Below are 21240 nucleotides of genomic sequence, written 5' to 3'. Positions count from 1 at the left end.
AAGACCTTTCCTCCAACTGGCCACTTAGTCACCAAGTACTGCATAATGAGATAAATGGGAGAGGGTCACATTGCCTGCCAAACCAAGTAGTACTAGATATTTCACAAGGCTCCAGTTGGTGAACAGCTCTGTGGTCTGTCAAGTAAAACTGTTTCTTTGCCTTGAATGTGCAAAGTGACAGGTTTCCAGGAACAAAATATATTAAAAAAAAAAAGTATGGTGGTGACAAAGCTCAAAAGTTTAGAGTAATCCATTATAATTCCTACTAAAAATGAAAGAAACTCTTCAACCCTGTATAAGGGACTACTTCAGACTTTTAAAAACCTTTAAAAAATTATCGGTAACATATAACACATCACAAGCATGCTATGTTTTAGTACCACTAATAAAAATCATGACTATTGCACTAGAGATAGGCTTGTCCACTCCCCATTACCACCATGACCGTTCCGTACAAAATCCCCCCTTTTCCCTTAACCAATATACTTGCAAGCGATAGAAGGCAGAGAAAGTCACCTATTTTTGGGAAATGATTGAACACTGGAATATTTGAAGGAATCCTGCTTTTTGTTACTTAGAATAGATCACTCTACCAATGCTTCGAGAAGATAGGAAATGCTGTTAGTGCATCCTAAATTTCTATGTCACTTTTTTTGGTGTATAAACAGTTATTTAACTGAACCTGTCTGGACATTCTTTATTATGTGATGCCAAAGAAAGGGACAGATGCCTGGCATCTGAGAGGGCTTTGTTTATGCAACAAGGGTTAGTATGCCCAGTGTCCACTCTGCCCTAGGAAAGGGTAAAGTGAGTGCTGAAGAAGATTATACACATAGGCTCTGCATGGGTTATAAGGTTAAAGGATCCCTAAAGCTGGTGTAGATGGAACCAACAGATACCAGCCTATGGGCTGTGGGGCTTGTCCTGGGATATGAAGCACCCCTCCAATGACTATGCCTTTGTGTATTTCATGAGTTGCAAAAGAAGACCTTTGTGCATTTGCTATTGAGCAGCACCCCGTGACCACCACAGTGGTATTTCCAATCCCAGACACATGAGGGAGCAGGCTTTCCACTTGGCTAGATACACGTTGTCTTTAATATTACAGAAACATTTAGGCTAATTAATAGCAAGAAAAACTCATAAAGAGTACATGATGACAAGATGATGTTCCAGCTGCTTGTACAGGCTTCACTTAGTCTGTTCACAGTGCAAGTTGATGTTGGGAGCCCGCCATTGTCATGTAACAGCATGGCTTATGAATGCCATGGATAAACAGTACCTTCCCACCAAAAAATAATTAAAGCTATAAATTAAGTATGGCAACATTGTAATTATGATAATAATTTACTGTTTGACGCTTAATACATAAAGGATTTCACGGTCCATTAATTTTTTGTTAAACAATCATTATGTTTAAATGCAGTTTAAAAGAAACCATTAAAAAAATAATACCAAACAAAATAAATATGAAATAATACTTTGAAAAGACTAATTTTACACATTTTGTACAGGTAATAAAAGAGATCAGAAAATAAATTATTTTTAGTAGAAAAAAAATGGTAGATGTATAAACTTGTATCCGTCTTGTCTGAACTTCTTACTTTGGCCTTGGTGGTTGCTTGAACCCTGTGACTTGGTATGTAGTGTGGCTATAGTGTACCTTGATTTTTTCGTAAAGTGTATGTAAACCCTAACAATGAAAATCTCTCATTTGCTCCATTTTGGTCTGTTAAATTCACTACTGAAAGTATTTTGTTATATTGTATCCGTTTAGTAAAAGCAAAAAATGCCTGTTGACCTGACCAGATATCCAGTGCTTTTCTGTGTCTTGTGCATGCCGCAGGGTTATCTCAAGCAATGTTATCAGCAATGACCAGCTCAGCTATGTGAACTACAGAACACCTTCTACCTATGTTATGAATAAGAGGAGAGAGGGATGATTTCTATAGCCCTAACACGCTTCCTGTCCTAGGGTGACAATGTTGCTTCTCCATAAATGCATGTATGGAAGGGTACTGAGGAGCACCAAGTACAAAAGTGTCTCGTGCCTTGGTTGGAGTCTGAGTTGATGAGAGGGCTTTACTTGTGGCTGTGGTCTGAGCACCCCTGAATGTGGTGACAGAGGCACATGGCTCAAAGAAGAATGGGTGCTGGTAGCTTTATTGCAGGTGAATGCCATGGTCAGGGATGTAGTCAAGGTGATACAGGATCATACATGGTGAGACAGCAGCATTGTCAGAAAGCAGGTCGGGTCAGTACAAGAGAAGTAGGCAGACCCGGGTCCAGTAGAAAGCCGAGGTCAGCACCAGGAGATCAGACATAGGATAGTCAGAGGCAAGCCGAGGTCAGAATCCAGAATCCACAGAGCATGTCAAGAACAAGCTTCGTCAGTAATGGAAGGTCAGTCAGCAAAAGCAGAAAAACAGGAACACTGATCAAGGAGAATCAGGAGCGGACTGACAATTCATGGGGCCCCCGGGCAATAGGGGATCATGGGGCCCCTGTGTCCTTGCCCAAACTCAAAAAAGCCTATGAAAAAGGTACCAGAGGCATCTCATGGGGCCCCCCACTGACCCCGGGCCCTCGGGTAGTGCCCGAGTTTCCAAATGGTCAGTTTGCCCCTGTGGGGAACTGAAGAACATCCAGCAATTAGCACACAGCAGGATCTTTTTTACATATGCGGCTTGGTGCCTATGCAGGAGGACGTGCGTGCCAATGTGTGCTGGCGCAGAAAAATGTGCCTATGTGTCAGTGCATGCTGGATATTAGCTCCAGATCATTGGTGTGCTGGTACACATGCACAAGCATTAGCTGCATGAGAATGAGCATTATCTGCACAAAAATTAGTATTAGCTGTATTAGTTTCCTGACAAAAAGTTTTTATTGTTTAAAGGTCTTTTTGAAATGTTTATTGGTTAAACGCATCAGATACAGCCAACGTATTTCAGGGGAAGGGCCTCCTTCAAGGCTTGAGCAGAAGCTGTTATTAAAATCATAATAAAATACACTATTTGACCTATGGGAATGTGACACTGAACTCTGGCTAATATAAACTCACCGGCCACTTTATTAGGTACACTTTACTAGTACCGGGTTGAACCCCCTTTTGCCTTCCGATCTGCCTTAATTCTTCATGGCACAGATTCATCAAGGTTTTGGATTCATCTCCTGTTCTACCACATCCCAAAGGTGCTCTATTGGATTGCAATCTGGTAACTGTGGAGGCCATTGGAGTACAGTGAACTCATTGTCATGTTCAAGAAATCAGTTTGAGATGATTTGAGCTTTGTGACATGGTGCCTTATCCTGCTGGAAGTAGCCATCAGAAGATGGGTACACTGTAGTCATAAAGGGGTGGACATGGTCAGCAACAATACTCAGGTAGGCTGTGGCATTTAAATGATGCTCAATTTGTACTAAGGGGCCCAAAGTGTGCCAAGAAAATATCCTCCAAACCATTACACCACCACCAGCCTGAACCGTTGATACAAGCCAGGATGGATCCATGGTTTCATGTTGTTTGCACCATATTCTGACCCTACCATCTGAATGTCGCAGCTGAAATTGAAACTCATCAGACCAAGTAACATTTTTCCAATCTTTCACTGACCCTGTGCAAATTGTAGCTTCCGTTTCCTGTTCTTAGCTGGCAAGAGCAGCACCTAGTGTGGTCTTTTGCTGCTATAGCCCATCTGCTTCAAGATTCGACGTGTTGTGTGTTCAGAGATGGCATTCTGAATACCTTGGTTGTAATGAGTGGTTATTTGAGTTACTGTTGCCTTTCCATCATCCTCTAGAACCAGTCTGCCCATTCTCCTCTGACATCAACAAGGCTGTCAGGGCTCCGGGTATGACCAGAGGTGTGTGGACCGACACAGGAAAACACAGACTTCAGGTATAGCGTGTAAAACAATATAATTTATTAAGGGCAACACAAACATAAATGCAGTGCAACAAACCAAACCCAAAACTAACACAAATACGTACAACAAGGTGCAACAAACCCAAACCTTAGCTGATATATATATATAAATATGGAGCACAACGTAGTCAGGTGGGCCGGGTCGGTAGCTAACGGGCAGACAAGGTACAAGGAGTAGGCAGAAGACTAGTCAGGAGTAGCCGAGGTCAGTGCAGGCAGAGTTCAAGCAGAGTCAGGATCAAGCAGAGTCAGGATCAGGCAGGAAGCAGACAGGATGCAGGTACAGGGGCTCATGGGAACAATACACCAAGGCCCTGACTGCAGGCCTGGCCATTCCTTAAATACACCTCCTGCAATCAGCCTCAGGTGATGGCTTGATTGCAGGAGTGAGCTTCTTGCTGCTGAGAGCACCCGCTGGCCAGCCCTGGTACTGCAGCCCACAAGGCAGGTGAGTCCCACCACCATTGGCGAGTCCATTCCTGACAAAGGCATTTTCGTCCACACAACTGGATATTTTCTCTTTTTCAAACCATTCTCTGTAAACACTAGAGATGGTTGTGCATGAAAATCCCAGTAGATCAGCAGTTTTTGAAATACCCAGACCAGCCCGTCTGGCACCAACAACCATGCCATATTTAAAGTCACTTAAATCCCCTTTCATCTCCATTCTGATGCTTGGTTTGAACTACAGCTAGTTGTCTTCACCACGTCTAGATGCCTAAATGCAATGAGTTGCGGCCATGTGATTTCCCCCGCTCCTGGTAAAGAATTGAGAGCTTATGGGAACCGTGGGGGAGCAGGTACCCAATTTTGACACTCCCACTTCCACTCTGACCTCTTAGGTGATCGGAAGCAGACGTTCTCCTCCCCCCTCCCTCCCTGCAGTCATCTGGGGCACTTGACAGATCCCAGAAGACTGCCGGACTATTTACAATGCGCAGAGCTACTCGCACATGTGCAGTGGGCACCTAAATGTGAAGCCGCAAAATGTCACAGCTTGGTGTCCACAGTTAAGATGCCAGTGCATGGGACAGGACACCATTGGAAAGAACGGCTGGGGTGAGCACAACGCTGGAATGTGGGACAGGTGAGTGTTTTGTAAAAGTCAGCAGCTACAGTTTTTGTAGCTACTGACTTTTCATTTTTTTTCAAGAAGCTGAAGAACTGCTTTAAGTAACTGTTTTAACTATTGCTCTCAGCCTTCTCCAAATTCCTTTATTTTGCTGATAACTTCCTATTTGAGGGTGGCTACGTTCATTCTCCATGGTGTCACTATATGTAGGGTTGTAGCCAACCTCTCTTCCTCTCTCCTAAGAAGGAGGTGTTACTAGAGACTTGAGACAATGAGAGCATTTGGGAGCTCATGGGGGACATTACAAGAAGGCAGAAAAACACAGTAAGAAACAATTTCATGAGAAATAGATTACAGGGCTATTAAAGTGCAACTTTAGTCAGAAAATTAAGTCTTGCTAGATCACTTCAGGCTGACCCCTTTTACAGGTATAGCTATGTAAAGCATTAAAAACATGTGCCTATACTGTGTGACCATTTGCTGATCGGGCACTTTTACCCCCTTCGTACCCAGGCCAATCTTCATTTTTCAGCGCTGTCACACTTTGAATGACAATTGTGCGGTCATGCAACATTGTACCCATATGAAATTTGTATAATTTTTTTAACACAAATAGAGATTTCTTTTGGTGATATTTAATCGCCACTGGGTGTTTTTATTTTGCACAAAAAAAGAGTAAAAAAACTAAGTTTTTCTTTGTTTACATTGTAAAATTTTGCAAACAGGTAATTTTTCTCCTTCACTGATGTGCGTTGATGAGGCTGTACTGATGGGCACTGATGGGCACTGATGAGCGGCATGGATAGGCAGCACTGATGGGCACTGATAGGCTGCACTGATGAGGTGGCACTGATGAGGCGGCACAGGTGGGCATTAATGAGGAGGCACTGATGATGCTGCACTGATATGCAGCAATGATGGGCACTGATAGGCGGCAGTGATGGGCACTGATGGGAGACACTGACGGGCGGTGCTAACTGATGGCACTTTCTGACAGCACTGACTGACAGCACTGACTGGCGGCACTGATGGGCAGCACTGATGGGCACTGATGGGTGGCACTGCTGGGCACTGATGTGCGCAACTGCTGGGTAGCATTGATGGGAGCACTGATGAGTGGCACTGCTGGGCACAGATGGGCACTGCTGGGTGGCACTGATGGGCACTGCTGGGTGGCCCTGATGGATGGCACTGCAGGGCACTGTTCATCAGTGCCCTGATGATCAGTGTCGATCTGCTCTGTGACAGTTGCCAGTTATCGGCAGTACTTTCCTCTGCTGTGACAGCATGACGAGAGTGCAGCCAATAACCGAAAACTGTATTTATTCGGTGATCAGCTGTGTCACTGGACAGGGCTGATCATGTGGTAAAAGGCTGCTGTGATTGGCCGGAGATTGCTAGGTGTGCGCGGCTGGGGACGCATTCTGGGAGGACGTCATATGACGCCCTCCCAGAACTGGACAACCGCGCTAAAGTTGTCACTCAGTTATAGCGCTGTAAGGATGTGGTTTAAATCCAGTAACACACTGTCTCACCCTGCCCTGCACATGCTTTGTTGCTCTCTATATTCTGGCACTGTGTCAAAAATGTAGAGGCCAATCTGCTAACAGCCTAAAGATTTACTGCTGCTCAGGGGCCTCTAAACATTAGCAAAATGGCAGCCTCTGGCAAGAAGAAACAGAAACAATGCTGGAGGCAATTTACAGCACACGCTTGTTTTGGTAGCATAATTATTAATGTGGAATGTATGTTCCTTGCTAAAGAACATTATTTATTTTCAAATTGTTATGGGTAAAGTTCCGCTGTAAGTAGTAGATGTGTACGGATTATTTTTGGAGAATAGGGATATCCTTTAGGTGTCACTTTAAGACCTGATAAAGGCTAGCCTCTCCTAACAGCACTAAGAATGACCTCCATATAGGAATGCATTGTGAGCATTGTCGGCCTAGGATAGAAGTGTGTTTCTGGACTGATCAACAAGTAAAAAAGGAAAATTATGCCGAAAAAAGAAAATTGATGTTGCCTCCTCTGTCAGGAAAGACCTGCCCAAAGTGCAGGTGAAGATCCGCGGCGCACAAATATGCGTACAAATATGCACATGAGCAGAGTTCTTATGAGCCGAACAGACGTGCGGGTGCTTGGACATAGGCGCACACACGTGCTATTTAAACTGGCTGCAGTAGATATCCCATTGCCGTATGGTCTTATCCCTGCTTGTGTTCCCTGATTCCTGTGATTGTCTTCTGATACCGAACCAGCTTGTTCCTGACCTCCGCTTGACCGCTACCTGCCCTGACCTCTGGCTTGTCTTGGATTTACCCTTCTGTCTCCGCTCCTGTCTGATTGATATTCTGCTGCTGACCTGGCCTGTGACCCGACTACTCTTCCTACTGCTGCTTTAAGCCTGATCTGCCTGACCAATACCAAACTCGTCTGACCCTGCATCCTCAGTACGCTGCTCTTGGGTATCCATCCATCCAGCATGGCTACATCAGAACCCTGCTTCCTACCTCCGGCCTGCAGCTCATCTGCTTACCAGCTATTACTAGACTGATCACAGGCACTCATACCCCACGTGCCCCTATGGCCGCTGTCTCACCATCATCAGTCCTTGAGCCGGAGTTGTACGGGAGGCCTGCCTCTTCACGTCGGGCTCACTATCCAGGTATGTAGCATCATCTAAGTAGCAATCTGTAATATTTTACATTTTCTTTGGTTTAGATCAGTGGTCTCCAAACTGTGGCCCGGGGGCAAGAAGCGGCCCTTAGCTTGCCTTTATCTGGCCCTTGGGGCACTCTTCTTTCTAATGATGCCAATAGGGCACTATTCCTCCCACTGACACCAACGATGGGGCACTATTTCTCCCACTGACACCAATGATGGGGCACTATTCCCCCCCACTAATATAAATGATGGGGTACTATTCCTCCCAATAATACCAATGATGGGGTACCATTCCTCTCACTAATGCCAATGATGGGGCACTATTCCTTCCATTAATACCAATGATGGGATGCTATTCCTCTCACTGATACCAATGATGGGGCACTATTCCCCCCCCCCCCACTAATACCAATGATGGGGTACCATTCCTCCCACAAATATCAATGATGGGATGCTATTCCTCTCACTGATACCAATGATGGGGCACTGTTCCCCCCACTAATACCAATGATGGGGTACGGTGGGATGCTATTCCTCTCACTGATACCAATGATGGGACACTACTCTTTCCCTAATACTCAACATGGGGCACTATTCCTCCCTCTGACACCAGGACATTTTCTACTACCACTGACCACAGTTTGGCCCCCTCTAAGGTCTGAAGGACAGTAAACTGGCCCTTTGTTTAAAAAGTTTGTAGACCCCTGGTTTAGATAAAAGGTAATAAACTGGCACTTCTAAGCATCTGCAAGAAAATTCAGCTTATATTCAAGAGCACCCAGAGAGCGCAGAATCAAGTAATGAACCAATATGAAAATACTGACTTCAGTCAGAAATTTTACCTGTCCCCTTCCACCAACTACAACTCACTTTTTTGCGATCATTATACTGACCGAGGGTGTGGACTGGCCAAACCTCCAATTTCCAATATGACCCAGAGCTTCAGGTATCTTGGGGTCACCTGCAGGCACCCAATAAACTCAAGTGGCAGCTTATTAATGTATTACAATTCTGTAAAACGTACAATAGAAGAAAGCATAATTAATGTAAATTGCAATTATGGGTGTATGTAGACAGCCAGTTGACACAAGTGATTTACGCCCATAGAAATAAAATAAAAAACAAAACAAGTGCAGCACTATCCAAAAATCTCTCAATAAAAGTGTAACTAGCAGATATTGACATGTGACATCCGTATGCAAACTTACAAAGAGAACCTCACAGAAAATTGTGCTGTGCAAAAATGCAATGTGAAAAAACATACTGCAGTCCAAAAAAAAAAAACTTTAACACCAAATTCCCAGATCATATATGCTGTACAGTAAATATGGCAAACCACACAGTGTTCTTCATATAAACTTTCTCTACCTCAGAAATACATGATGTTCCTAAAATATGTCTGCTGTTCTTAATACAAGTGCTCTCCCAACTCCACCTCATGCCAATCAAACTTCACTTTAAAGCGGAGTTCCACTCACCTGTCAAAAAATAAAAGTCAGCAGCTACAAAAACTGTAGCTGCTAACTTTTAAAAAACAGCCACTTACCTGTCCTTCGGTTCCGCGGTGTGTCCCCTGCAGCCTGTTTCACCGGTCGTCCTGTATTCCAGGAGGCCAACATCTTCAGTGTGGGCACCCGGCTGTGACAGCTTGCGGCTTCACAGCCGGTTACCCACTGCGCACGAGCAAGTAGCACAGCGCTTCATGAATGGTCCTGTAGTCTTCTGGGACCTGTCACATGTCCCAAAAGACTACAGGGAGGGAGGGAGGGAGGACACCTTCCGCTTCCAATCGGAGAGGAAGTGGGAGCGGGTACCTGTCGAATTTGGATACCTCCCTCCAAAGGTGCTAATCCTTGATGGGGAGCAGTCCTTAAAGCGGAACTTCCCGTTTTGGGTGGAGCTCCTCTTTAAGCACTGAACCCTTATGTTATACAAGGTCTAATATCGCTTTGTGAATAAACGGTTAACAACATCCACAGCTGTAAAGGGTTATTCGCACAATACTCCCAGTGGAAAGTTATTCATGAAAGAGAGCAAAACCACACAACAGTGCTCACTGCTGGTATTTATAACAGCCACTTAAAGCACAATCTACAGCACTTACAAGAAGGTAAAACATGGAGCTAAAAAACTCATAAAGCATCCAGCGAATGGAAGAACCACCACTGTACAGTTTAGGTGTTGAGATGAATGCTCCTCTCTGCAGAGATTGCCAGCGACAGGTGTCAATAAGCATGAAGATCTCATAGGCTCTACCTTTACGCGTTACGGCCAACAAGACTTCCTCAGAAAGTACTGTTAGACATCATTCATAAAGGTAAATGTTTCCTTTGTACGACCAGCTGTTTCCTGATTTAAGTTAGTGTCCAGAATTTCTCTTTAATGGGGGTGTTTCATAAAAATCACTTCAATATAAAATATCAATGAATGAATACATAGAGATAGGGTGGGTTAAAAGGAAGGTGAGTGCTTGAAAACAATCACAGAAAAGCAAGAACTGCCATTGATACATATTAAAATGTATCAATACATCTAGTGATAACCAAATCCCCTCAAATAAAGTGATATATTTTAGTTTATAATAATCAGACACTTTTTGTACCATAATAATATACAGAGTATACTTGGGACAACATAGATTAAAGAAAAATCAATGAAATGGACTGAACATTTTTCGTTTGTTATATAAAAATATAATCCAAAACCAAAAAAAAATTCTCAAAATTGTAGGAAATAATTGCATTCCAAGTCTGTGATGCTCCTGTAATTTGTAATAAAACTCACCTGTATCAATTAACAGGTGCTGACAATATAGAAATCACACCTGAAACCAGTTAAAGTGGTGAAAAATTGTGTGTCTCTGTGCGCCACATGGAGCATGGAGAAGAGTAAGAGCAGCAAAGAAATGTCTGAGGATTTGAGAACAAAAATTGTGGAAAAGCATGGACAATGGACAATTTCAAGGTTACAAGTCCATCTCCAGAGATCTTAATGTTTCTGTGTCCACTGTGTGCAACATTGTCAAGAAGTTTACAGCTGATGACACTGTAGCTAATCTCCCTGGACGTGGATGAAAGAGAAAAAATTGATCAAAGATTGCAACGAAGGATTGTTTGAGTGGTGGATAAAGAGCCTCAATTAACATCCAGACAAATTCAAGTTGACCTTCAGGCACAGGGTACAACTGTTTCAGCTCCCACTATACGTCGCCATCTCAAGGAAAAGGGGCGCTATGGTCGGAGACCCAGTAAGACGCCACTGCTGCCACAGAAACTTAAAAAAGCCAGATTAGAGTTTGCCAAAACTTACCCGTAGAAGCCAAAATCCTTTTGGGAGAATGTGCTGTGGACAAACAAAATTAATTACAGGTTTTTGGTAAAGCCCATCATTCTACTGTTTTCAGAAAAAGCAACGAAGCCTTTAAAGAAAAGAATACAGGCCCTGCAGTCAAACATGGTGGAGGTTCACTGATGTTTTTCTGCTTCCGGCACCAGATGTCTTGACCGTGTGCATGGCACTATGAAATCTGAAGACTACCAAAAAATTATTGGGTGCAATGTAGGGCCCAGCGTAATAAAGTTGGGTCTCCAGCATAGGTCATGGATCTTACAGCAGGACAATGGCCCAAAGCACATGTCAAAAAGCACCCAGTAATGGTTTCAGACAAAGTACTCAATCCCATAGAGCACCTGTGGAGAGATCTCAAAACAGTAGCTGGGAAAAGGAACTTTTCCAATCTGAGAGACCTGGAGCAGTTGGCGAAAGAAAAGTGGTCCAAAATTCTAGTAGAGAGGTGTAAGAAACTCATTGATGGTTACAGGAAGCAAATTATTTCAGTGATTTAGTTATTTCTAAGGGGTGTGCTACCAAATATTAAATTGAGGATGCCAATAATTTTGTTGAGAAAAGGTTGTGTAAAAACAGCCCAGTCAGTGGGCACTGTTAGGCTTGGTTCACACTAGCCTAATTTCTGAAAAGTGATCCATGGTGGATCACTTTTACATTGCATTCAGGGTTTTTTTGTTTGTTTTTTATTTTTCGGCTAATACATATATAATGGAGATAATAGGCCGCAACCATAAGTTAAGGGTTTGGCTTATGGTTGTGGAGTGGCACCATTGACTTGAACAGGCAAGTTTGAAAGGCAGTATTGCCTGTCAACTTGTCATGCTGCGTTCCATTTTCTGCAGCCTCAACACAAAGAGCTTATTTCAGATAATTGAAAATAAGCAAACAGTGTAACCTGGCAGTGGAGAAAACAAATAGAATTCTGTGTTTCATTACTAGAGGGTCACCAGCAATAGAACAGAGGTCCTAGACAAGCACTTTAGTTAGACCTCATTTACATCACTGTGTCCTGTGTCCTGTTCTGGAGACCGCACTTAAAAAAAGACAGAACAAGTCCAGAGAAGGACAACAAAAATGGTATGAGGGGTAATGTAATACATATATTCTTGAGGAAAGAAGGGAAGGAGAGTTACACCACTGAAACCTTTCAATTCATTATAAGTGTGAATAAGGCTCAAGAGGAAAGTATCGTAAATATCAAGCTAAGATCAAGGACACTGGGACAAGACCTTTACCTAGAAAATTCTAAACTAACCTTAGAAGGTTTTTTTTTTTAATTAAAAAAGTAGTTGATGCTTGGAGGTAGTGGATCAGCAAAATATAAGTGAATATAAACATGCTTGAGACAAGCATAGATCTATATTTAGATATAAAGGTTAATAAAAAAGTGGCAGACTCAATGAACCACCTTGTCTTTTTTTTCCTGCCACTCTTATGTTTCTATATGTTGCTTTTGTGTAAAAAAAAAAATGCGAACTTATTATGAAGTGTTTTCAATCCACTAACCCTCCTATACAGTACCTATTTGACATTCCTACAGTAATCATAAACATTTGAGGTATTGTTTCTCAAGAATCACTCATGCGGTAGGAGAGGAAATCGGATCATACAAGGATATGGAGGAAAGAAAGGGAGAAGTCTTTAATAAGATGGATAGACTAAGATATTACCAACTGAAGTACTTTTTTGGGAGCCTTCCAAAGCCTATAAGAACTAGAAAAGACTGGAATCCATTTGAGAGAATATTTGAGTCACGGGAAATGGTAGACACGGAACGGCAAAAATACACAAGATATTAATGGAACTTGATACCGACACAAAATTAATGCACATAGAAAAATGGGAAAGAGATATGGGAAGAATAATAGAGGAGGAGCAGAGGAAAATGCTCACATTAATTCACGAAAATATTAGTATGAGGGAAGTAGAAATAAATTATAAGTGTTTGAATAGATGGCACATTACCCCTAATGTGGAGCACAAGATGAATACGGAAATTTCACGGATGTGTTGGAGAGGTTGTGGAGAGGTGGGCACGTGGTATCATATGTGGTGGGAGTGTCCAGAAATACAGGTGTTCTGGCGGAGGATAGTTTATTTTATTTCTCCTCCATATCTCAGAACTCTCAGTGAAAGCATATAAGAGTTCGGGGATATGGCATTACTTGACCGCAGCAAAGAGCCTGATACCCAGGTTCTGGAAGAAAAGAGAGGTGCCAACTGAGGAGGATTGGATGGGTAGAGTAAATCAGATTTCAGGGACAGAAAAATTGTACTATACGCATGAGGGCAAGTTGTAGATGTATAATAACAAATGGAAAAGCTGGGAAGAATATAGAAAAAAAGGTGAAATATATGAAGAGATAATATCCCTGGAAGTGGGTTTAGAATTGGGTTCAGGAACAACAGAATAATATGGACTTAACCAGAGAAGAGAAAATGTGGAGCGTGGGAGGGAGGGGGGGGGAAGGGGATAGGGGGATAGAGGTGGGGAGGATGGGTGGGGGGGATAGTAAGAAAAGGAAGTTATATATAAATAAATTATATAAGGAGAAAATACGGTTTTGATAATTATTTTAATAGAAATGTTGAAATGTTTTGTATATGATTTGAAAAATTAATAAATATTTATAAAAAATAAAAAAAAAGAATCACTCATGCATGTCTAAATGGTACAATCGCTAGATGGCATTTGCCTTGCCAATTCATTTATAATTTTCATCTATATAAATTACTCTGGGAGGGTAAAGAATTTCAAAACACAAAATTACTTGTCTATATTTAAAAGATTAAAGAAAATAAAATATTTATCCATGCTCCACCCTTATATCATTTTATCGTAGCAAGCAGCCTAAGGCATTTACCAAAATAGGCCAAGTGGACACACTCAGTTTATCTTTCAATTAATCTTTCATCAAGAATTTGAGAGCCAGACATGGGTTTGGGAGTTGTAGGAAACTGAACCACCCACAAGATATTGTATATAAAGGCTAATCATTTTATCAGAGACTAAGCTTGCTATCTCTTTCATCTAGCTACTAGGAGGGCTATCATAAAAAAAAATATGTCTTACTCAAAAACATCTGCTTCCTCAAGACTCTCTGTTGGAGCTGGAAATTATGGAACAGCCATTTGCTCCTTTCTTGGAAGTCCTGGAGCTACATGCGGTGCAGGAAACTTTTGTGCAAACCAAAGTGGAGGTGCTTTTGGTGGTGGGAGCTTGAGTGGAGGAGCTGCTGGTGGATTTAGTGCAGGATCCATTAGTGGTGGCTTTGGTGGTGCAATATTTGGTGGAGATGGCCTCCTCTCTGGAAGTGAGAAGGAAACCATGCAAAATCTTAACGATCGCTTGGCTTCATACCTGGACAAAGTGCGCGAATTAGAAGAAGCAAACAATAACCTTGAATGCAAAATTAAGACTTGGTATGAACAGCATAGCAATGATAACAAGCAAGTTAAGGACTACTGCAAATATTACCAAACCATTGATGAGCTCAAGAAGCAGGTATAGATTTTAAAGCATTATTGTGGTAACTATACATGAAAGCTAAAAACAAAAATGGAAAGTTTATTGAAATGTTTAATTTTTTTTTCAACTTCATGTATAAAATAATTAAGCAGATTAAATATTTTTCCTTGGATAAAGAAATAATGCAATACAAATGTAATTAATGAAATCACATTATCTAAACAGGTTTGATTAGGAACATTTCTCTGTTTGTATAGATTCAAGCAGCCACTGTGGATAATGCAAGAGTTGTCCTCCAAATTGACAATGCCCGTCTGGCTGCTGATGATTTTAAGCTCAAGTAAGTTTCTGATCAAAAATTACATTTTTTTTAAACAACCAGTATATCTTTGTTGTGTATTGTATACTTTGTATGTGGATTGTCACATCTTCTGCCATGCAGGTTTGAAAATGAGATGTGTCTCCGTCAAAATGTGGAAGCAGATATCAATGGCCTGCGCAAAGTACTAGATGACCTCAGCTTGGCTAAATGTGACCTTGAGTCTCAGATTGAAAGCTTGACTGAGGAGATAGTGTGTCTCAAGAAGAACCACGAAGAGGTATCATTTAGTAATTCTTTTACTTCAGATGCAAAACACTGTCATTAGACATGTACTATTGTATCATACACTGTGCTAGAGGTTTTAGTCTTTTTTGTGGGTCATAAAAGTCACCTAACACATTAAGATATTTCAACTTTATCGTTTTAATATTTCTTTCAGGAAATGAAGAGCTACCAAGGAGTCACAGGACAACTTTTTGTGGAGATGAATGCTGCTCCAGGAATTGACCTCACCAAAATCCTGAACGACATGAGATCTGACTATGAATACTTAGCAGAGAAGAACAGAAGAGAGGCTGAAGCGCAATTCAATGATGCGGTAAAGAAAGGAAACCAAATTACTGCCATTATGAATGTAAACTAAACCATTTTCATTTAGGATTCCAAAATCTTTGATGGTTGTGTTTCAGAGTCGAGCCCTCAAACAGGAAATTTCCTCTGGTGTTGAGCAGATCCAATCTAGCAGAAGTGAAATTACTGATCTGAAGAGGTCTGTACAAGCTCTAGAGATTGAACTACAAGCTGCTGTTGCAATGGTAAGACTATAATAAATATAAATAAAAATGCTTCTATTATCACTGCACTCTATTAGTATTTGCTATAGACGTGACTACCTTGAAAAATCTTTTTTCACAGATAATTGTTTTTCTCTTAGGAGAATTTTTGCATTTCATTTAATGCCATTTATCTGTATTGATAAGTTTTTTAAACAAAATATTATCAATACTTTCCTATGTACTGTACATGTAAGCACCCATTGTCTAAACCAGCCTTTCTCAACCAGGGTGCCCAGGCACCCTGGGGTGCCTTGAGGTTTCTTCAGAGGTGCCTTGGCAAAATGTCTAAAAGTTGCCCAAAACTTGTATACAAGAAAGCAGGTGGAAGAAGCCTGCCTTTAAGTTACATAAAGCCACAGGTCTTCATTGTGCACCATTACAACCTTCTAGCCATCAGCGTCCTGACAACCAATGACATCATCAGTTGATAAGGAGAATGTCAGTTGCCTGCACAGCATCCCTGTTTGCCCCTCCCCCGCCCCTCTCCATTAGTGCTGAGGTCACATTAGCTCAGTGATGGAGAAAAACAGAGAGAAACACAGTAATATTAGTCAGTACCAGTGTGAAAAAGTGTATTTGATTTGGAAGAATAAATCATCTCTAGCGTTGGGCGTCCTACATGTGTGGACGCAGCTGTGTTATATAAAACTATTAGAATAGTTTATTACATTTTAGAATGGGGTGCCTCAAGACTGTCCATAATTTTAAAGGGTGCCTTAGGATCTGTCCATCATTTTAAAGGGTGCCTTGACTAAAATAAAGGTTGAGAAACACTGGCCTAAACCAGATGTGCTCATGCTCTTTAATGTGTTACTTCAAATTGTGTGCTAGAATTCTTTGCTCCAAAAAGATTTGGCTCCAGTAGAATATTGTTATATTCAAGATCTGAATATGTCTGATTAGGTAAAAAGTAAAGCCAAACAGTATAAGACTGGTAATACTGATATATCTAGATATATGAAGGGCTAGATACTTATTGAATAATGGTTTCTTTTTTTAGAAAAAAACACTGGAAAGCTCCTTGGCTGAAACGGAAGGCAACTATTGTGTGCAGCTTGGGCAAATCCAGGCAAAAATAAGTGCCTTGGAGGAACAGTTATGTGAAGTAAGGACAGATATGGAGAGACAAGGCCTAGAATATGAACAACTTCTTGACATCAAGACTAGACTTGAAAAGGAGATTGAAACCTACCGCTGCTTACTTGATGGACAACCCATGTAAGAAATGTTTTGTTAAGACATTGGTACCTTTACTGTGAATAAGATTTGTATTCATACCTGACTCTATCAGTATATGTTAATAACCACCTTTACCAAACTGAGAGGGTAAAATTGTATTCCTGTTCTCGTTCTTTATTATAGCTCAGCCAATCCCCCCCAACCCACTCAGGCTCCTAAAGGTAAACAGAATAAATTATTGTTCTCCTTATGGGCTTTAGCAAAAGTGAATCATTCTGAAACAATGTTCTGCCAGATTTACAGTCATCAACAATGACTGCTCATACAGTATGTTAGATAATATATTTTTAGTTACATGTTATGATCTCTATGCCTACAGGAACTTTCTAAATACGTATTACTTCCTCCAAGGTTGTAGTTATCATAATGGACCAGTGTCTAGGGCACATAAATGAAGGAGTTAGTGCCAAGCCTCAAAATCTATCTATTGTGAGAACTTTTCCCTTATTTAGTGTCTGGCCACCTCTGTAAATTTGTGGCAAAACTCAGCAAGAGAAGGATAAGGGAAGAGAATATTGAGTAGTCAGAAGACTCTTTAAGCAGGGGCGGACTGACAACTCATGGGGCCCCCGGGCAATAGGGGATCATTGGGCCCCTGTGTCCTTGGCCAAACTCAAAAAAGCCTATGAAAAAGGTACCCGGGGCATCTAATGGGGCCCCCTACTGACCCCGGGCCCTCGGGCAGTGCCCAAGTTTCCAAATGGTCAGTCCGCCCCTGCTCTTTAGTTTAGAAAACATGAAACCTTACATCCTCAGTATGCTTTGGTGGTCTGTAAAGTAGTTCTTTATGTTAAAAAAAACTGCAAACTGCCTCCATTAGTACTACTAAAATGACTTTTACTACAGTAGCCACATGACACAAGGGGCAGAGCTTTTTTAATGTACATCATTATTCAGGTACACTTAACACCCCCCTCCCCTTCCCCTGGCAGCAGCATATACTCACCTTTCTCGCCCTCCTCCACCACTACATTTGGCTATTGGGAACAAGGAAAAAAATCCCATGTCAGCTCCACACTGACTTGACTGTCTTATTGCCCCTATATTACATCATTGGGAAGGGGCATGGGTTGGGTCTGGGGGGTAGTTAAACACTATTTTGCGTTGTTGCTGTGTGTTGTATCTCCAAAGTAAATAGTTCTAATAGTAAAGTGCATACATAATTATAGGACACATACATCATATAACCAACCTATTATGCTGCACATTAGAGAAAGATTGATTGAGTTCAATGCGTCATCCAGGGTTGATTTTGACTTACTGTCCCCTATGACAACTACCATCTATCACCCCCCCTCATCTCAATTGAGTGGCAGGCCTTGGTTTCATACTAACAAGTTCAGCCATCATAGCTGCACAAGGTAGGAATGGGTATGTGCCCCTTCCCCCTACCTCACTTGAGTAGTAGGCTTTAGTGTCATACTAACAAATTCAGACATCATACCTGCAGAAGGTAGGAATAGGGACAGAGGGGATGAAAAAGACTATTTACTCATTCTATGTCAGTAGACCTTAACCAATGATTACAAAAGAAAGAAAAGAAAAGCAGTCTGCTTGTTCTAATAGCAATTGGGTTGCAAGATTACAGGTCCAGATTTATAACCAGTAAACTACCATGTTAAGAAAAATGGTCAGCCTGTGCAAGTGTAGTAACAAAGAGGAACCAGTGTTAGACAAGGAGCCTGGATCATTTTATGATATGTATGGGTGGCTGCAATGTGCTCCTTGCAGCCCTAGGTCATAGTCTGATTTGACTATGAAGGGATCCATCCTGGGCCCCATCCATATACCCTAGAAAATTTGTGCTCAGTAACTTACAAAACACAAGAACCCACACATAAATACTACTAGAGAAAGGTCACTTCAAGACATCAGGCCAAAACTGTATCAAACTCACTATGTGTATAGAATGCATTCTATAACTGAAACCTTTCAGTAACTAACACTAACGCTTTCCCCTCAGAGCCGCACAAGATTAGAAAAATAAGAACCATTGTTGAGGAAGTTGTTGATGGAAGAACAGTGTCCCAGCAAGTTAAGGAATGCGAGGAGAAGGTCTGATTGGTACCAAGAAGCCCTCCTGTATCATTTACGTCTACAGTCTCCTCAACCTCTTCTGATGTTCTCATGGAGCTAACTTCTAGAGTTCTGTATCTTCAATTCTAATCTTGCGTAATATAAAATTAGTTGCTTCTGTCTTCTGTTCTGATTTCTGATCAATAAAGCCTTTTCTTGATGCAAACGTGTCTCTAAATACGTGTATTTCTGAATCAATGCTATCTTATTTGAGTAACAAAGAGTTAGGTAGAAGCAAAAAGTAGTTTAGACACTTGGCTATTTCTTGTAATAAATTAGCTTTAAATCTCATTTCTTTAATTACACCCTTAATTTACAATATACTGTTTATAACAATGCCATTTATTAACCCAGGACACCTGATCAGAAATAGATTTGCATTTATCTGCTAGTGTGGTTGCTATACACATTAAATATACTGTAGCAATAGTCATTTTTTTTTTAAATATACAGGCTCTAAGTCTGTAATCCCAACCCTGGTTTTACTATCTGAGTCAAGGACCTGGAAGAGACAATTAGACAATTAGGTCTGAAAGCCTGATCTTCTTTTCTGTATTCCTGTCTTAGGTCAGTGGGTGAAAGAATGGGACCAGGATGCCATGTTATAAAAACCAATTCAGCAATGGCAACTTATCTTACTTATCAATACCACCTTTTAAGTTTCCCTTCAACATCACATGAGGTCTAAGTAAAAGGTGTTTGCTTTAAGGGTTGTTAACAAGTAATGATCCAATTCAGAGACTTTCCAGACACAGAAAGTTCTTCCTTCCTTCAGAAGTGGGGTGTGGGGTACTGCTTCCATTTATTGGTCCTTCCTATAAGGAAAGTTAAACTATTGGTAAAACATAGTCTATGGCAAAACTTGCATATGTTTATTCAGAAATGACTCTGACATTTCACCTCCAAAAAGGAACAGGGTACAAACTGATGCTATGCAACCTTGTCTTATTTTGTAGCTTAGGACAAGCATAAGTGATGTACAAAAATGAAAAACGAGGGATAAGAAACTGATCAGAAATCTGTTTATGGTGGCACACCAAAGGTCCAAAACAAAAGCCAATTGCAGATTATTATACCATATAATGTATACATATATTATGCACATAAAATATACTGTGTCTGGTAGTGCAGCCATCACCAGCTACTCCTGGACCATAACCAGTTTTACGTCAATCGCTGCCATCTCTAAAGTTGCCTAAATGAAAGGTGAACAGACAGAGCAAGTTGGCCATGGTTTTTGGAAGAGTTGGAAAGCCACCAGCAGACAAAGTGAAACTTTCCCTTCAATCCAGCATGTAATTACAGTGGTGTCTTCCAAATTTGTTCAGCTATTTTTACATTCTCTTAAAAGTCAAACACAGCTAAACCTCATCTCTATCCCTAATCACTACCCCCTTGTTGATATATCCCAACATCCCAGCAGATTGCATTGATATGGCTCACTGAAGGGGAGATATGCCTTTATTTGCAGGCTTTGACTGAGAACCTAGCTCCGCCTTATCTATGTTTTATGAAAGGCAAATTGACAGCACCCCTTGTAAGGATATATGGGTCCCTGGAGGAAGACTGGGGTACAAATTTTGCTCACCTGTATTGAACCAATGGGTTTTTCATAGGCTGAACAGTTCATAGTTGGCAGCAGTTTCTGAAATCATTGGCAAAGGCTATGTCTGCTTTAAATAAAATGGCTGTTAATTTAAACTTTGCTAAAAATTAAAAATATAAGTATAAAATGCCTGACCCTATATAAAAATTTGGTCAGCGTTAAAAGAATCAAAGTCTGAGTCTTTCAAAAAATGAAGCATAGCCAAGAACTATTTTGAGAACCTAGTAGTTATATGAAATTAAAATTAATGAGACTGTGTTGTAAGGTTTTGAGGGATAAATTAACATGTCTAGTATTGCTGAAAATGTAGAGAATTGTGGCATAGATAAATCCATAACAATTTATAACATACAAATGCTATAATATCTGAATGGATAGGCATGATCCTTCAATGATGATAATGAGGTCTGATGACTCCCAAATTGAGTGGGAAGAATGGGGAAGTCAAGCTGCACAAAGTGCCACCCTCACATCTCCAAAATTCACAAATCTGCAAGAAATCATTTACTCACACTTGAGTGTAGTGTATGTAGGAAATGTTAAACTTTTTTATTGCAAATTAGGCAGGATGTGCCATGAGCTTCTTTGGAACAAAATAATAAAAAATGACATGTTTTTGCACGTTTTTTTCACATGCTACTACTGACGTCAAAGGGGAAATGGGGCCAAAAAACCCTACTCTG

At 41.1% G+C, this 21240-nt stretch overlaps 1 protein-coding gene across 1 annotated transcript; it reads left to right on the top strand.

Moving 5' to 3' along the window:
- The first annotated feature begins 14064 nt into the window (after nucleotides 1–14064).
- Nucleotides 14065–19117, top strand: LOC149464440 (keratin, type I cytoskeletal 12-like). Its single transcript, XM_089674410.1, has 8 exons — nucleotides 14065–14514; nucleotides 14736–14818; nucleotides 14921–15077; nucleotides 15240–15398; nucleotides 15490–15615; nucleotides 16637–16854; nucleotides 16999–17036; nucleotides 18839–19117. The coding sequence occupies exons 1-8, from the start codon at nucleotides 14074–14076 to the stop codon at nucleotides 18934–18936; spliced, it is 1320 nt and encodes a 439-aa protein (XP_089530536.1). The 5' UTR covers nucleotides 14065–14073; the 3' UTR covers nucleotides 18937–19117.
- The last annotated feature ends 2123 nt before the right edge of the window (nucleotides 19118–21240 follow it).

Source organism: Staurois parvus, unplaced genomic scaffold, assembly GCF_062004578.1.
Source record: "Staurois parvus isolate SC_StPar_1 unplaced genomic scaffold, SC_StPar_1.0 ptg000151l, whole genome shotgun sequence".
Lineage (NCBI taxonomy): Eukaryota > Metazoa > Chordata > Amphibia > Anura > Ranidae > Staurois > Staurois parvus.
This window is presented reverse-complemented; position numbering and strand designations above follow the sequence as displayed.

Coding starts and splice junctions, on each gene's coding strand:
- LOC149464440 (XM_089674410.1), top strand. CDS start 14,074: ATGTCTTACTCAAAAACATCTGCTTCCTCAAGACTCTCTGTTGGAGCT. Junction 14,819..14,920: donor GCTGATGATTTTAAGCTCAA/GTAAGTTTCTGA, acceptor TCTGCCATGCAG/GTTTGAAAATGAGATGTGTC. Junction 15,399..15,489: donor AAGCGCAATTCAATGATGCG/GTAAAGAAAGGA, acceptor GTTGTGTTTCAG/AGTCGAGCCCTCAAACAGGA.